The sequence below is a fragment of the Pezoporus occidentalis genome, unplaced genomic scaffold, assembly GCF_034315485.1.
Source record: "Pezoporus occidentalis ecotype Australia unplaced genomic scaffold, CSIRO_AGI_Poc_V1 ctg75, whole genome shotgun sequence".
Classification (NCBI taxonomy): Eukaryota; Metazoa; Chordata; class Aves; order Psittaciformes; family Psittacidae; genus Pezoporus; species Pezoporus occidentalis.
In genome coordinates this window covers 1777454-1793650 of record NW_026916104.1, presented here as the reverse complement: position 1 = coordinate 1793650, position 16197 = coordinate 1777454, and the positions used below count along the sequence as shown (strand labels likewise).

At 35.4% G+C, this 16197-nt stretch overlaps 1 protein-coding gene across 4 annotated transcripts in view; it reads right to left on the bottom strand.

The window, feature by feature from the left end:
* The window catches only part of PLCL2 (phospholipase C like 2), a 102624-nt gene that overhangs the window by 23427 nt on the left and 63000 nt on the right, over nt 1-16197 (bottom strand). The window contains exons 3-5 of one of the 4 annotated variants that reach the window (XR_009961447.1): nt 14034-14077; nt 13722-13808; nt 13131-13262 (exon numbers count right to left, since the gene is read on the bottom strand). Coding sequence is in view for 3 of the 4 variants with exons in the window: in XM_062602055.1 (XP_062458039.1) it covers nt 13059-13262 (204 nt within the window). In the remaining variant the exon portion in view is untranslated. Of the gene's footprint in view, nt 1-13058; nt 13263-13721; nt 13809-13846; nt 14078-16197 lie in introns of those variants that run through there. The other 3 variants (XM_062602055.1, XM_062602057.1, XM_062602056.1) reach the window with 3 other exon arrangements.

Sequence of the window (16197 nt, the reverse complement as noted above, 5' to 3'; positions counted from 1 at the left end):
AAAAAAAAAAGTTAAATTATAATAAATGAGGAAAAAAGCTTTATCAGGTTGTTAAGCTGCAAGTGAAATACTTTAGCCTTTTAACTACTCATTTTTAACTGGATTGCTTTCTGAATGTAAATACCAATGTTTAGTCAAGCAAAACTGCCTGTAAATAGAATTTATGCTGCTTTCTAATTAGATGTAATAAATTGAAGACAACCATTTTAAAGAAGAGCATACTTAAATAAACAAATACTATATTTTACCCAGATAGGCTACTACAGTAGCACTGCAAACCAACTATTCCCTGTATGTAATGAGAAAGCTGCATTTCACTATGGGTTTATTACCATTTGGTCTTTAAAACAGTATTCAGAAGTTGAAATGGAGCCACTATAAATTTGCTTGAAAGGCAAGGACTTTACCTGTTTCATTATGTATGTCATGTAACACATGTAATGCGCTTAAATGAAGAGAAGCAAAAACACAGCTGAATTCAATTGTAAATACACATCCAATAACTGATTTTGCTAACCAGATGAAAGGAATCTGTAAAGCATCCTCCACTGAATTTTGCTGCATTGAAAATCACCTTGAGAATGAAATGCTGAGCATGTATGGCTCTCGTTTTGTCAGGATGCTAATACAAAATAGTAAGGACTACAGCGGGACTCTATGTTAAATAAAAATCCTTTCACCTGAGAACCCTTTTGATTGGAATTCATAAAAGGGACAGACCAATTATGTTGCCTATCAAGGGTATATATTCTGAAGGAACTGTAAGAAAACTGCAACTATCACCATTTTTATAATAATGTAATTTCTAAGACACCTCAGGTCCTATTGCAGAGGCAAAGAACATTTCTCTTTTTGTACAATACATTTTATATACAGATTTAGAAACAGTGGAGAATAAGTCTCCGTAGACTAAAAACCTTAACTCTGAGACACTGCACTGATTTTCAGTAATAGGAGAGTTCAAAGATGAGTAAAAATGCTTACATCATGGCTTCTTCGTTTTCTGTACTGACACAGCAAGAAAGCTGCACTAGTTCTGCAGATGAAAAGAAATTCAACTAATTGCTGTATTAATGCTCTTTTATCATGGCAAGGCTAACACTTAAGAAGAACCTAAAATAATGTGCAGATTTCATATCTCACCATTTTGGTATGGGAAGTTGCTTTGCGCAAATACTCTCGAATTGAAAGCAACATTCTCTTTGAAACTTTTGAAGGAAAATGGCAATGCATTTCATGTGACAGAAATTATTCTAACATCAATTTTTATATTACCAAGGCCAATAACAATTACTTTTTTTATCTTTGGTCTCTAAAATACATACAAAACTGTATTTAAGATAGCAGCATCACTAAGCAAAACTGGTTAAGCTGACTGCCACTACCATTAAATCAATATTGTGCTACATCCCAATTTTGTTTATGCCTTTCACTCAGGAAGTAACAGACCAGTATGCTGTGTGCACGAGCAGGTGTCACCTTTTAGCTGTGTTTGATTGATAAAGTAACAGTATTAGTTCATTATAATTTCATTCCTTTTCTGCTGTTCCCCATGCAGTCAACTTTTGGTATGGATTCAGCTATTTGTTACATGACCCTTATGAGGGAGCGTTTGATACAAGATCGTTCTGGTGTTCAAGCCAAAATTATAACATCATGAAAACATTCATGTATATATTAACAGAGACTGAAAGACACTTGGTAGACATAGCATATGGAACAACTAAGTATAAATGGCTGTACTTAGAGAGGAAATTAGCCTGATCCAAATGATACTTGTATGTATGTGTGTGCTTGGTATAAAAGCCAAGTAGAAAATTATGAGTAAGTAGGAGCTTCAGTGTGAAAACCAATACACAGCAGAATGAGAAATGAAATTCTCAAGGCAAGTTAGTTCTGGAAACTGAGGAGAAAACTGAGTCTAGTATATACTAGAGTAGTCTATATGGAACAAGTCTGTCAGTAAACAGGTATTTGTTAACTACAGCCACATTTGTGACTATTCTCAGTGACAAAACTGGAAAGATAAATGCAAATAAACTTAATAGGGAACAACCAGTTACCAGCTAAACATTAAAAATGTTAATGTAATGGCCATTACCCACACCTATTCTAAGATAAGAATGGATATCGTATGAAGTTTAGTAGTTATACTTTCTAAGAAGTCTTTTACAATACTAATTCCCATTCTGGAAGTAAAGATTCAAAATATTGAATAAATATATTTTAAACACAGAATGTATAACACTTGCTGGAACAGCTTCAACTCTCCCTTCACTTCCCCCATCCACTCCAATCTCAGTATGACCAGAGAACTGCTCTTGTACTCACTACATACACGACTACTTCTATTTCTTGGTCATCGGAAAATAGGAAATGCAGAATGGTATGCTTTATGAGACTTGAAGTCATCACAGTTTTGCAGAGGCCAGGCTGACAGTTTGATCTGTTCATCAAACTCTATTTGTCAAGTCATGCAACCACTGCAACCAGAAAAGCTGGCAGCAATTCTAACAAAAGGACAAATGTCAAGCAAGATGTATGAAAAAATATTTAAGTTATTCTTAAGGGAGTTTAGAAATAAACACTAAACGATAGCCCAGAGTTCTCAGTGAAGTAGAGATCTCCATTATTATTTACTGTCCCTGCCCTAAAAAGCATGGCAACGATGGTTAGAAATCAAAACAATTCTTATTTTAAACTGATGGAACCGTGTTGCTAACAGTACCATCCACCCTTTAGATGACTGTGTATTCACAAACCAAGTTAAAAAGTCATATAATTAAAAAACTGTATCTATCCTCTTAATCAGCAAAACAGCACTTTCTCATTAAGAGACAGTACACAATTTTAAAAAGAATATGTGTTCAGACTATCCACTAGGCTTATTTTTTTATGTTGCAAATCTTTGTTAAGTCAGTTTTGTTGCTTTAGAAAAGAGGTAAACGCTATTAACTAACACCACGTATGTCTATGCATGTATGTAAGTGCTGCAACGTATGTACACATACATGTATTTGAAACCATTTGTTCAATTTCAGCTGAATTTGAACAATTGAAGATCTATTTCTACTAGGCTCATGAAAACAGGTCTTCTGGTAAAAGACAGAAAATCTTGTTTATGCCTGCAACTTAAGAAAAAGATGTAGCTTGAACTCAACCCTAAATATTTTCATTTAACACAGAATACAGGATTGAGAAATAAATAATAAAAACCAAACAAAACAACAACAACAAAACCAAAACAATATCAAACCAGAGGATGTATTAATTCCTCTACATGTGGAACTAGCTAATAGCACACCAAGAGAGACATCAGCTGCATTTTAAAATGGAAAAACCATCCAGCAATAAACTGTGTCTGTCTGATGAAACTCAGTGAGAAAAAACACCTTCGCTGACCAAGTTGCAACAACAAGGATGAACTCTATTTTTACCAAGTAAAGCACGCTACACATTTATATTTCGAATCTGTGAAAGTGTTGCCAATACCGTTAAACCTGCATTCCAACAGTACAAATGAAACCATCCTTACAGCAGGCATAAACCAAATCTTTATTGAAATGGGTTTCCCCACAAAATGCTACTCACATTCTCCTTTCATCTCAAATCTCAGCATATTAGAAATACCACAAACTACACTATTTCTGAAAACATTTTAGCACTCAGTGGCCAAACCAGTGCTCTTAACAGTAGTAATATAAATGTAATTTCCATTTTCCAGACATTTTATGAAGCCCAGGATAGCACAAATGGCACCAAACAGCAAACAGCACTTCATAAAAAAGGAAACCAAACACAGGGCATCCCAAATATCCTTCCCCTCTAGTCAGCATTGGTGAGGCCACATCTGGAGCGTGCAGTCCAGTTTGGGGCTTTCAGTACAAGAAAAACATGGACTTACTGTCCAGTGCAGGGCCACAAAGAGAGTTAAGGGACTGGAGCATCTTTAATTTGAAGAGAGGTTGAGAGAGCTGGGACTGTCCAGCCTGGAGCAGAGAAAGCTCAGGGGGAATCTTGGTGACTCAAACACTGGAAGAGGTTACCCAGAGAGGCTGTGGAGCCTCCATCCTTGATATTCAGCAGCCAACTGGACACAGTCATGGGCAACCTACTTTATCTAATCCTGCTTTGAGAAAGGGGGATGGACTAGACGGTCTTCAGAAGCACCTTCCAATCATAAAGATTCTGTGTAAAAAAGGATTTTAGTAAAGCGGACATCTCCAGTAAGAAGTTTTCAGAACTAAGCTTTCTGGCTCAAGACAACAATCAATAATAACTTCATTATAGATAAAATTCAGGTGTGTTTTTACCCAGACAGTCCAAAGCTGCTCTATAATGAAGAATAACTGACCTTTCCACTCCCAAAGTATAGTCCAAGCAGCAAGGTAAGAAAACAAAACTGCTATTTCTGTACACACAGAAAACTCTTCATAAACCTAAATTTTCTTCAAAGCAACAAGGTTTTACCAAACATTATCTAAATTAGAAATTATTTCTCCAACTAGGTAAGAATAGAAATTTAACACCAAAACAGAAAGTCACTGAGGTTGAAAGGGACCTCTGGAAGTCACCTGATCCAACTCCTGCTCAAGCAGAGTCACCTAGGGCAGGCTGCCCAGGGCCATTCCAGATGACTTTTGACTGTCTCCAAGGGTAGAGACTCCATAACCTCTCCGACCAACCTGCTGCCATGCTCAGTCACCCTCACAGCCATAAAGTGTTTCCTGATGTTCAGACAGAGCCTCCTAGCTTTCATTTTGGGCCTCTTCTGCCTCTGGGCACCACTGAAAAGAGCCTGGCTCTGTTCTCTTTACACCTTCCCTTCAGGCATCTACACACATTGATGAGATCCTCCCGAGCCTTTTCTTCTCCAAGCTGAACAGTCTCAGCTCCCTTAGCCTTAGGAAAGATACTCCAGTCCCTTCATCACATTTGTGGTCTTCCATTCATGGCCTTCATCACATTTGGACTCTGTTCTGTATGCCCATGCTTGTACTGGGGAGCCCAGAACCGGACAAAGTACTCCAGGTATGGCCTCACCAGTGGGGAAAGATCACCTCCCTCAAACATAACTTACATATTATGGCATCAGTATTACGTTTCCCTTTAGACCTTAAAACACTGGCCTCCTGTGAGACAAATCCAGAGGAAATTTCCATTATGCTTCCTGAACTCACTGACATATTATGATATAAACACAATGCTGTACCTAAGTCAGCAACACACATGAACAGATGCATGGTTTCACTTTTTCAGCCTTCCTTTATTCTCTCACCTCTTGTTGAGGTATTTTATGTTCTAGAAACACATACATGGAACACAGGCTTTTGTCTTCAGTAAGAAGTAGGCTGAGATTATGACGTAATGTCATGCAGTAGTGTAAGAGACAACATCCACTTACCAAAACCAATTATTGTAGGCCTGGGAAAAAACAGGACATCATCTGTTCTTAATTCTGTAGTATCCCAGAATGAATTAGATTTCCCGAAGTTCAAGAAAATTCACCAAAAGGAACAAACAGTCCACAAGTTCTACACTAAACTCTTACATTCCTCCTTGATCCCTCATGAGTAAAGTATTTGAGAAAGGCGAGGTTGAAGACAGAGTAAATAAAATAATCAGCAGCTCTCTTCTAAACTATGCACACCAAGACATTAAACTCTTTTTAACCCAACAGTCATTCCTCCTTGCTTTCCTGACACCCTTGCTATTACAGCAAAATTATTTTCATAATTTTTAAACTAAAGCTGATAGGATGAAAACACTATGTAAAAAGTGGACAATGAAGAAGCGAATGTATATAAAAGGAAAATATATCTGTAAAAGAAGCAGAAATTTATCATCCTTGTGAAAAAATTAATAGGTAGTGTTATTTTTGAAACTAAACCCACCAGTAACAGTTCCAATAGCTACGAGTCAAAGAGACAAACAGAAGATTAAGAATTTACTGAGAAAGAGAACCACTACTGAAAATATGGAGTTCATTTAAGAGAAATTGCTATTCATCTGACCTATTTTTATGCTCTTTCCTAAACATTCCATTGAACTACATCAGAAAGAGGACAGTAAGCTAGATGAACTCTTCTTTCTAAGTAGTTGTATTATTTTATGCTCTTATGAATACTGTGAGTCAGCCATTAGCCATAATGGGATTAGTAAGAGGATACAAAAGGCTTATTAAGAAAAAAAAAAAGAAGAAGAAATCTTGACTTCCCAGAGCATCAAGTTGTCATTAGCAGAGCTTTTCAATCAATGTAAAATAGCTCCTACTTTACAACATTTGGAGTCTGAATATCCTAAATTAGATGTTTGTTTCTGCCCTTGTGGACTGAAAAGCCCAACATAAACTGAGGTTATCATCTGCAGCTCTGGTTTTAGAACCATAATTGCAACATTCAGTTTAGAATGACTGTCCTGTTATAAAACAGGAAAATAAAAACTGATAATAAGCAACACAACTCTTTTTGAAGAAACTGCCCATGCTATTAATTTTATTTTCCACCAATACTTTGTTTCCCATCAGTTTTTGTGACAGACTAACAACTACACAGTCAGTAACTATTTATATTAGCCTAAAAAAAAAAGGATCTACAATTATTTTAATTTGTTAAACATGTTAAAAAAAACATTACCTGGGCTATTTCCAATATTAAATTGCTATGAATGATGTATGTTTTTCCTTAAATCTCTTCACCACTGAACTGTATCCATTTATTACCTAAAGACAGTTCTAACTCTGCAGAGACTTGATAATGAAAGTAAACATACCGTACAAAGCCAGAGGCAATAACGGAAACTGAGTGTGTTATTGGTATTTAAATACTGCATTCATATTGGCAACTCTGAAACTTACTTTTTTAACACACATTGTAATGATCCAGCAAGAAAACTGTTTAAACTTTAATACCCATACTTTTCTCTCCTTGAAGATCTTTGCAAACCTGGGGGTTCCATTATGTCACACATCTTCAAGAGTAGTTAGCTATTTAAGGTAAATCAAAGTTGTTGGAGCTATACCTACTACCTCTAATTCACTCACTACAAAAACATCCTACTGCAAAAATAAACACAAGCAACTATCTTTTAACAGTTCTTTTCCTGTTAGAACATCAGGTTAAGTTCACCATTTACTACAGCTATGAGAAAAGTGCTAAGAATTTTAAAGGGCAAAAAATTTAACAGTAACTTCATTACAGTATGAGCATTTGAGAACGGACTTTGTCAAATGCTTTCAAAAAATCCAACTAGACTAATCTTTTGCGTCTACATGCTTTTTGACTTCAAAGGAGTCCAAGAGATTAATGAGCCCTTCACTTTATAAAAGCTGTATTGACTCTTTGACAACATGATTCTCCATGTTTCCTCTGATTTTCCTCTTCAAAATAGTTTCTACCCATTTTCACAGTACAGATGTCAGCCTGTCTGTTCTGTAATTTCATGATCTTCCCTGGAAACCTCTTAAAACACTGGCACCACACTAACCACTTTGATAGTCAGTTTTAAGTGAGAGGATACACACAACAATTAGCAGTTTGGATATATCAATTCTTGAGATCTTTCAGAACCTTTGAATGAATATCACCTCTTTCTGGTAATCTTTTCTGTCATTTTGCCTTTCTTGTGTAGTATCTTCTGTCAGCATTTCAGTTGGAGATGAATTCTCCCATGTGCTCTTCATAAAAAAGCACTTCATATGAACCCTTGATCTTCACAGGTAAATGGATGCAAAACTGATTTAGTGCTGTGGCTTTATTTCTTTTCCTGAGGCTTTCTTTTATACTTTGATCAACTAGTGATCAAACATATTCTTTGTTTCTTGTATTTTCAGAAAAGACATTTATGTTATTTTTCAGTCCACGTAGGCCATTCCTGAAATTCTTCACTGTCAGCTTTCTTATATTTTTTACTTAACCATTGCAGAATTCAATATCTATCCTATCTTCCTCATTTTCACCTGACTTCAGTTTTTGCGAAGATACCTTCTTTTTTTGAACAACACCTCCTCCTTTTTTATAAGTGGGACATTTTTACTTCAAGCTCTGAGTGTGGTATCGTTAGAGTGCCTATAACACCTGTTCTTTTGAATACTCCCCTTAAGTTTTTCTTTTAACAAGGTTCCTTATTTTAATGTAGGTACTCTCTTCAGTATCAAAGCTTTTCAACCTTCTGTGCAAAGCCTAAGTTCTTTGCTTCAGAAGCCAGATGATGCTAAGAGTTAAATTGTAACATGGAACACCCATGGAGCTGTACTCCAGAAGACACAGGTTCAAAACCAACATTCTGAACCAACCCAGAAACAGAACACAGCTATCACAGTCTATGGAAGTCATGTATTCCTCAGAAAAGGCTAAGATGGAAAAATCTGGATTTTCTTAATGTGCACAAACCAGATAGTGGTCACATGGTATCACATGACTTAAAACCATATGAGATCCAAAGACTGAGTTCAACTACAGGAGACTGGTGACCAGCTTGAACTCAACCTTCTCTGTCACAATCAGAAATTCAGTATTTAGATCAAAAGAAAGTTAGGCAAGAGTTCAAGCAACCTATTCACTCACTCCAGTTTAGGAGATAAACTGGTAATTAATTACCAGCACTTAATCTAGCACTTCTGGTTACCCCAGAAGTTTGCAACCTCAAAGGGTAATTTGTGGAACAAAGGCTTCTCAGCTAAATAACTCTGGCACTCTAATAAACTGAGATGCATGTACTTGTTCTCAAGATACAATTCTATAACCACAGCAGAATGAAATGCACCTGTGTTTGCAAATTAACCACAACCAAGGTCCTACATCGACAACAAGGTAACACAGATTTTATGAGGTAAGCGTAACTCAAAACAGACCTTCTAATCATTCTTTTTTAGGCCCTGTGAAAGAGGCAATGAATATATTGCTTCTTTCAGAACATGTTCAATACAAAAGTGCCCCACTCAATTCATATACACCTACCAAGTTGAGTTTTAAAGGTAAAGAATATTTAGGGGTTTGAGCAGTAGCAGAATTACAAGAGGACTATTAAACTTTACCATAACTATGACAATCAGTCCTTTATAGGTAGTCTTTTAATAAATTCTACTAGTACCAGTCCAGTCGATAACTCTTCAAGGTGTATTCTCAGACTATCTCTTTCCCAACAGGACAGATATGTTCAAGTTCAAAATATAGACTATTATACTTAGTTTATGTCATCGGCCAAATTTGCGATTCCTTCACATGAAATTAACTTCCATGTGATGCATTTGCAACCTGCTGTATTGAGTCAGTAGTTGAAATGAGCCAATGATAAGGTAACTGGAATTAAACTCACTGTAGAGATACTAATCACATGGTGTTTTCTGGTTTACTAGCTTTGCTGTATTTTAATATCTCCCATTTTTATCATTTCAGAACCTACACCACCAATAAACCCAGCCCTGCTCTCGAGCCTATCCCCACAGGAAACTGTGAAAAAATGGATCTAGCAGCATTACCTAATCAGGCTTTAATAACACTTAATCCTAAGTATTGTAGCAGCACTACTTTATCTTCTTTCACACAGGTACAGTTCTCTGTATTTTCTGGGTTTTCTTCCCTCTTAGAAGTAAATGTCTGTTTGCAAAGTCCATAAAACCTTATCTTCATCAATGGGATACTTCACCCTGCACTAAGGGCATATCTGTATGATCCTCTGGCTTTATTTGTATGATTCTATGGCATATCACTGCAGTGCTATTATACTCATCACTGAATAATGCTGCAGTCTTAGATCGAGACAATTATGCTTTTTCTCTTGCCACAGCATAACTTTTTAAGGTTTGCACTGTTTATTTTAAAGGTTGTAAGACAAAAAAAAACCCAAACATGCAATGGTGTGGAAGAGGCACAAGCCTTAACTCCAAGCTTCAGTCTGCGGCACTGATCAGTGATGGGTGTGATGACACCAACAGAGCGCATGCTGAAGTATCACATAAAGGAAGCTGAAGTTCATGAACGAGAGTGAAAAATGAAACATTGTTAAACAGTGAAAAGATGTTAAGGGAAAAATACTCAGGAGCATGGAGAAGCTAGAGAAAAATACATAATTTAAACTTCTGTCCTTCTCAAAAAATTCTCAGTTATATTTGTTTCTTATTATTCTGAAAAGGTAACTCCAGCTCCTACAGCATGGATAAAAGCAAAAGATCGTTTTATTTCCTGGGTGAGCTTCTGGTTCTAATAGTGCTGGTGACAAATTGCTCATTAGGTTCAAAAATACAGTATTCTAACTTCTGAATAGTATTAGACTTTATCACTTACAGCTCCTTCATTAATGTAGTACTGACTGCTGACAATTTAAGGAAGGATTATGTGCTGTTTACATTTAAAACCCCAAGCATCTAGTGATGTGCTAATTAACATACCATCATTTGCCTTACTGTTTCTAAAAAAATACATCTACCTGTGCTACACTGAAGGTATTTTCACCTTTTCACGTGCCTCTGCAGTATCTCTTGTCATTATTTCAGTGTGGACTGACTGTCCCACTGTAAAGGTCTTACATCCTTTCTCACTTCACAGAGCAACACTGAGACCACTAAAGCACCCCCAACACAAACAAATGCTGAATAATTAAAAACATTGTTGCCTATGTTTATTATCAGTTTATAAAAACAAGAATATTTCTGACAAATAAGAATCCCTTCATTAGCCAAAAATACTGTGATCCTGAAACAGCAGTAATTTGAGAATATTATGATGTGCCATACTGAGAATGCACAGAAGATAATGACAGCCTGTGGTATTTACCGAGGTTTATTTAATAAACATTTAACACAATCTCTGTTATCAACTTGATTTCATACTTGCAGTACTTGACACACTGGAAGAACATACTTACAATAATTTTGACCTATACTGAGGCCTAAGCCAGCAGAAAACAAGACAAGCGGCTAATTATTATTTCAGCATCCATCCTTTCCTAATTCTAGGTAAGGATTCTCATTTTTAAGCTGAATTTTACACCCACCTGTTAATTAATCAAGAAAAAAAAAATCCTGAAGCCAAAACCAACCGTTGAGATAAAACATGTCGTTTTGAGGGCTTATTTTATTAATCTACACAAAAAAAACACACAAAAAGGACACTAGCTATGACAGTATCAGACTCTAAACATCTGCCACTATAGCAAATATTAATATATCAAGTAAATAGCTTCATAACTCCTCTCCTTGAGAAAAGGATGATATGGATGGATGTCTCCTACTGTTTCACAATGTGTTTTCATAAGCAAGAGTTATCAGCATGGTTCCCGTGGCTGATTTCCTTTTCCAGTATACCCTACAGATTTAATTGCCTTAAAACCTTTTGTCAACCTGGACAGAGTATTGGCAAGACCACAAACTGAAATGCACCTCGTTAATTTATAAGTTTTATTTGATGAAAATAATCTTTACTTATTTTTCAATACCACTTATATCTTGAAGCACTATCATGCTTTTAGTTTGAAAGTGAGTCTTTACCCTTTAGGGAAGAGGAGATGGAAAAATGGTTTGAACATGCCACTAAATAAATATTCTATTATTCTTACATATGAAAATATACATTTCTAAAGTAAACAAATATTCAAATCATGTGTAGACTACAGGATGCAGGGAGGGGGGCAAATGCATGTGAGAGACAAAGAGACAAACCAAACTTGGATGGGAAAGATTTCTGGAGTCATAAGTAACCTCTATGTAAGTGACATTCAAACAAAAATATTAACCCTGACTTACAGAAAGATTTTAAGTATCTGGAATAGTTTAATAACTTAGAAACGGCATTACCACATCAAAACAAACCTCAGGTAGAAACATCACCATCAAGAAGACAGAATTTCATTATATGTTACAGGTGCAATCCCAACCATCAAGCTTGTTTGCATTCTAATTATAGTGACATCTTATAAGCTACCACTAAGAGGGATTTTTCCACTATCTCCTTCTAACTCTGCTACCATTCTAAGCAAATACTGTATTTACATCATCACTGAACTCCATAAACTCTACCTAAATTACTATTTAGTAGTGAGTCCTTTTCAGACCTTGCTACAGCACTATTCTAAAGCTACTTTTTCTTTAGAAAGCAGTTTTAAAGACAGACATGAAACTTGGCTACTGTTTCCTTTTCCTTCATTTTCTTTCCTTAAAAAGCATGGACTGTTTTTAAAGTGACTTGATCCTGCCAGGTGAGGTTTCTAATTTTAGCAGACAAAATTATCTTAGAAACATTTACTTATTGTCTGATATATCAAATTAAAGAAATTATTAAATAAATATGGGCTTGATTACTTTGTGCCAGATTACTTCAGCAGAAATGAGGAGAACATTTCAAATCACACTTGTCTGGATTATTTTTCCATGCTTTACATTAATGAAATGCAGCTGTAAATCAGTATTTCCCAGTGTATCAGTTCTTCCTTCCTGCAAAATGTTTAATTTCCAGTCTCTAAAGACACAATTGATGTATTTCCTGGAGTATAAGGGCTGAAGTTAACATTACAGCTGCTTACAGATGTGAAAATACCTAAGTAAATGAGATCTATAAGAAAGATACAGCAAAGGAAAATGAAAAAGCATGTACAGAATTAACACTTCAAGGTGCTTATAAAAATGCAACTCCATAAAGCAATTCCTGATGCTTTTCTGTTCTATGTTGAGTCAAAGCCAAAAGAAATCAAGGTCCACAAAAGGGAAAATGTAAAGTAGCAAATTAATGTAAGAGGTTTATAAATATGCAAAAAGTTTCAAGTTACTGCAAAACAGGTAAATTAATACATCTTCTTCATGTTAAATCCTCTTGATTATAACCACTCTGCCTTCCAAAGTGTGCAAACATGTATTTGCGTGTCATCTAGTAATCTCTATGTTTTACTCAATACGAAAACACTATCAGCTGCTGTACATTCATGGGAATCACTGTCAAACAGATTAAATGCATCATGAAATAGGAAGTCACAGGTTAAAATGACCTTTCAAAACAGGCAGGGCACTGTATATTACAAAAAGAAGGTCTTTCAAATAGCATATAAAATAACCACAAAGGACTACTCACCATGTCATATGCTGTTACAATCTTTTTCAAGACCTCTGGAACAATCCCTTGGAGCTCCATAGTTGGATACTGATCATTGAGATTCACTACTACCAAGGGTGTATTATCAGGCCCAACCAAGCGCATAGACACTGCCAAAATGCACTGCATAAGATTTGCTACAGGAGAGAGGCCACATAATTCTTTGAATGAAACTACCGCATTCTGCAAAAAGGAAAGAAAGAGTTTCCTTTACAGTTAAATATGAATTTTAATGTCTTATTCTTTCAAGATAAAATACTTCACTGTTATAGTTGATCTGTAATGTGGAAATACCACAGCTTTTCCCTGAAGAGCTGGCAGTTCTCCAAAGCAATCAATATTACAGATATATGTTACCAAAAACGTTAAAAATTCAAACAGAATTCAATACTTGTCACAGGGGAAAAAAATCCCAGCCTATTTAGAACAAGGATGTCTGGTCTCTACCAATACTAAAATTAACCATGTAAATAAATGAATTCTAAAACATACTGGTTATGTATTTTTAAAAATTCTAAAATATATTTCATAATATTTATTAAAATGCCACGAAGAGAAACAAAATATTCGGTGCTGAACACCCCAAATCAGCAAAAGTGATGTGGAAGGAGGAATTCAGCACATTTGTAACTTCAAACATACCTGAACTATAGTCCAGACGTGCTGTGGATCTGCTGGCTCCCATTTGGTGTGATTCACAAACCCAGCACTCCACTACCGATGTCATTCCTATCACAGAATCACACTTAAGTGAATATTTAAGGCACTTTAATAGTACCTTTCCCTTAAATTTATTATAGTTGTATTTTATATCCAATATGGTAGAATATAAAGCTACACATTTAAACTTTAAGAAAATTTCCAGTATTAGAAATACAACGTGACTCCAAGTAGCCACTGAAATTCCATGATGGGCATATTCTCAGCACTGTAACGAATTTAGGATTTTTGTACCAAGTGGGAGCTGGTGATCTAAGGCAGGTCTGGAGTTTGTGTTCCTGTAGGAAACAAAAACAAAAACAAAAACATGGTGTATTTAAGTTACAAATGTGCTCAGTGCTCCTTTCCCTCACGTATTACCCAAGCACGATATCTGACTCAGATTTTCATTTTAATCAAAGTCACCTTCCTCCTTGCTGACATGATGCAACTCATTTGTGGACAATTTTCTTAGAAAGACATAATGCCAAACTTAATGCAAATAGGAATCAAACATGAAATATTTTGTTGTCCCTCCATGAGACAGAACACCCAAAGATGACTTCAAAATATGTATATATAGCATATTCATGTAAAATTACATGAATGCTAGATTACATCTACTACAGTGAGTTACAGTGTACCTTAACTCTAAGTAAATGTTTAGTAGCATCTAGTAAATGTCCAGGAAACAGAAATTACTTTTATTAACTGGACTGCACCTTGACGACACAATAATTACATAGTTGAAAAGATGGACATCAGTAAGCCCATTCAAACAGATTTTGTTTGAGATAAACAGCATGGGTAAGCCATTATGAACATCAACTTTACAGACAGGAGGACCCAGGGAACATACATATTAACTAACTGCAGGCAGGACAGAGCTATAGCTGTTAACTCTTTGCCGTTGGACTTCCAACTCTGTATCCAGAGACTATCCCTCATACCATCAAGCAACTCAACAATGCAACATCACAGCCAGTTTAATCACGCATGTTACACATTTGTCAGTGATTAACATGTAATAACAAGTTATGACATTAGCTTTTGTCACAGTAATGTAATACCTAACAAGGAATAAAAAAGGCTGGCTATTTCTACACATATTTAGAAAAACCATTAGACACACATCTGCACTTTTTTCCTCTTCTTCCATCTTGTATTAAAAACAAACAAACAAATAAAACCCAATCACTAAAACAAAAACCACTTCACTTTTTATAAGCTGGTTTGTGGGCACATTATTTCTCTATCATCATAAAAATCACAACAATTTGTAACACAAAATTTCAGTGATATAGAAACCAAACAAATTTCACATTCCCTGGCATAAGTTGATATTTATTTTAAGTGATTTATTTACTTCTATTAGCTGTAAAACCTTAGTTTTGCAAAGTTTAAACTGTGCACATTATATAATCTGGCAGTAAAGCTATGCAAAACTATTATTCCCTTATGTACCTAAAATATCTTCTTAATAGCATTTGGAGAGATGATAATGAATTTAGTTGCTAGCACAACTTTCAAACTGACAGAATAAAATACATAAAATACCTTTTAATATCTCATGTTCAAAGAAACCACACTGTAGAGCCTGGGTTTAATTATATCATTTCTGAAAAATACTGCAGCATTCACAGCAAAGAGTTCAAGGTAGCTACAAGAAACATGTTTTCAGTGTTTCCTCAAATCTTAGGTTAAGCTCTTCACTGAAAGCTATCTTAACACACAGCATCCTTTACATGATAGAATGCTAGCCTTCAATAGGTTAACTACAGGTGAAGTTCACTTTACATGTTGCCCATAATGTGAAACATTTATGAGTCAAAATATCATCCCGTATTTTTTAATAATCTTTTAGTGTAGTAATTTTATATGCCAAGTAAATGGGTGAACTTCATAATGCTGTACTAATTTTTTCTTTCATATGAAGAAAAATTAGTTTTAAAACTGTATTACTATTAAAATCTCTTCAATATAAGATTATTCATGAATAAAAATTATCTACACTGATGTGCCAGAATCAAGTCTCACATTTCCTTCAATCAGTTTCCCTTTAAAGTTACATAAGAGGATGTAATAGGTCACTTCATTCGAAATGATTATGCTTAATTGATCACTGCTAGTATTCCATCAGAATTTTATAGACAGTTAAAAGCTTCACTGAATAAAATACAATCTTACAACTCACTTTAATCTATGTCTAAAAGGGTGTATTTACCTGGAACCTCTAATGGAATCCCCAAACAATGCATTTTTGAGGTGGGATCTCTTGACTTCCAGAAAAACAAGCACCTCAGCCTGTACTTTTTCCTGAAATTCAATGTGTTAATTTTATGCGACCTTTAAGGTAAGGTTATTTCTTCTAGAGGATGCTTCCTAATGCTTTAGCACTAATTCCATGTATTTCTAACAT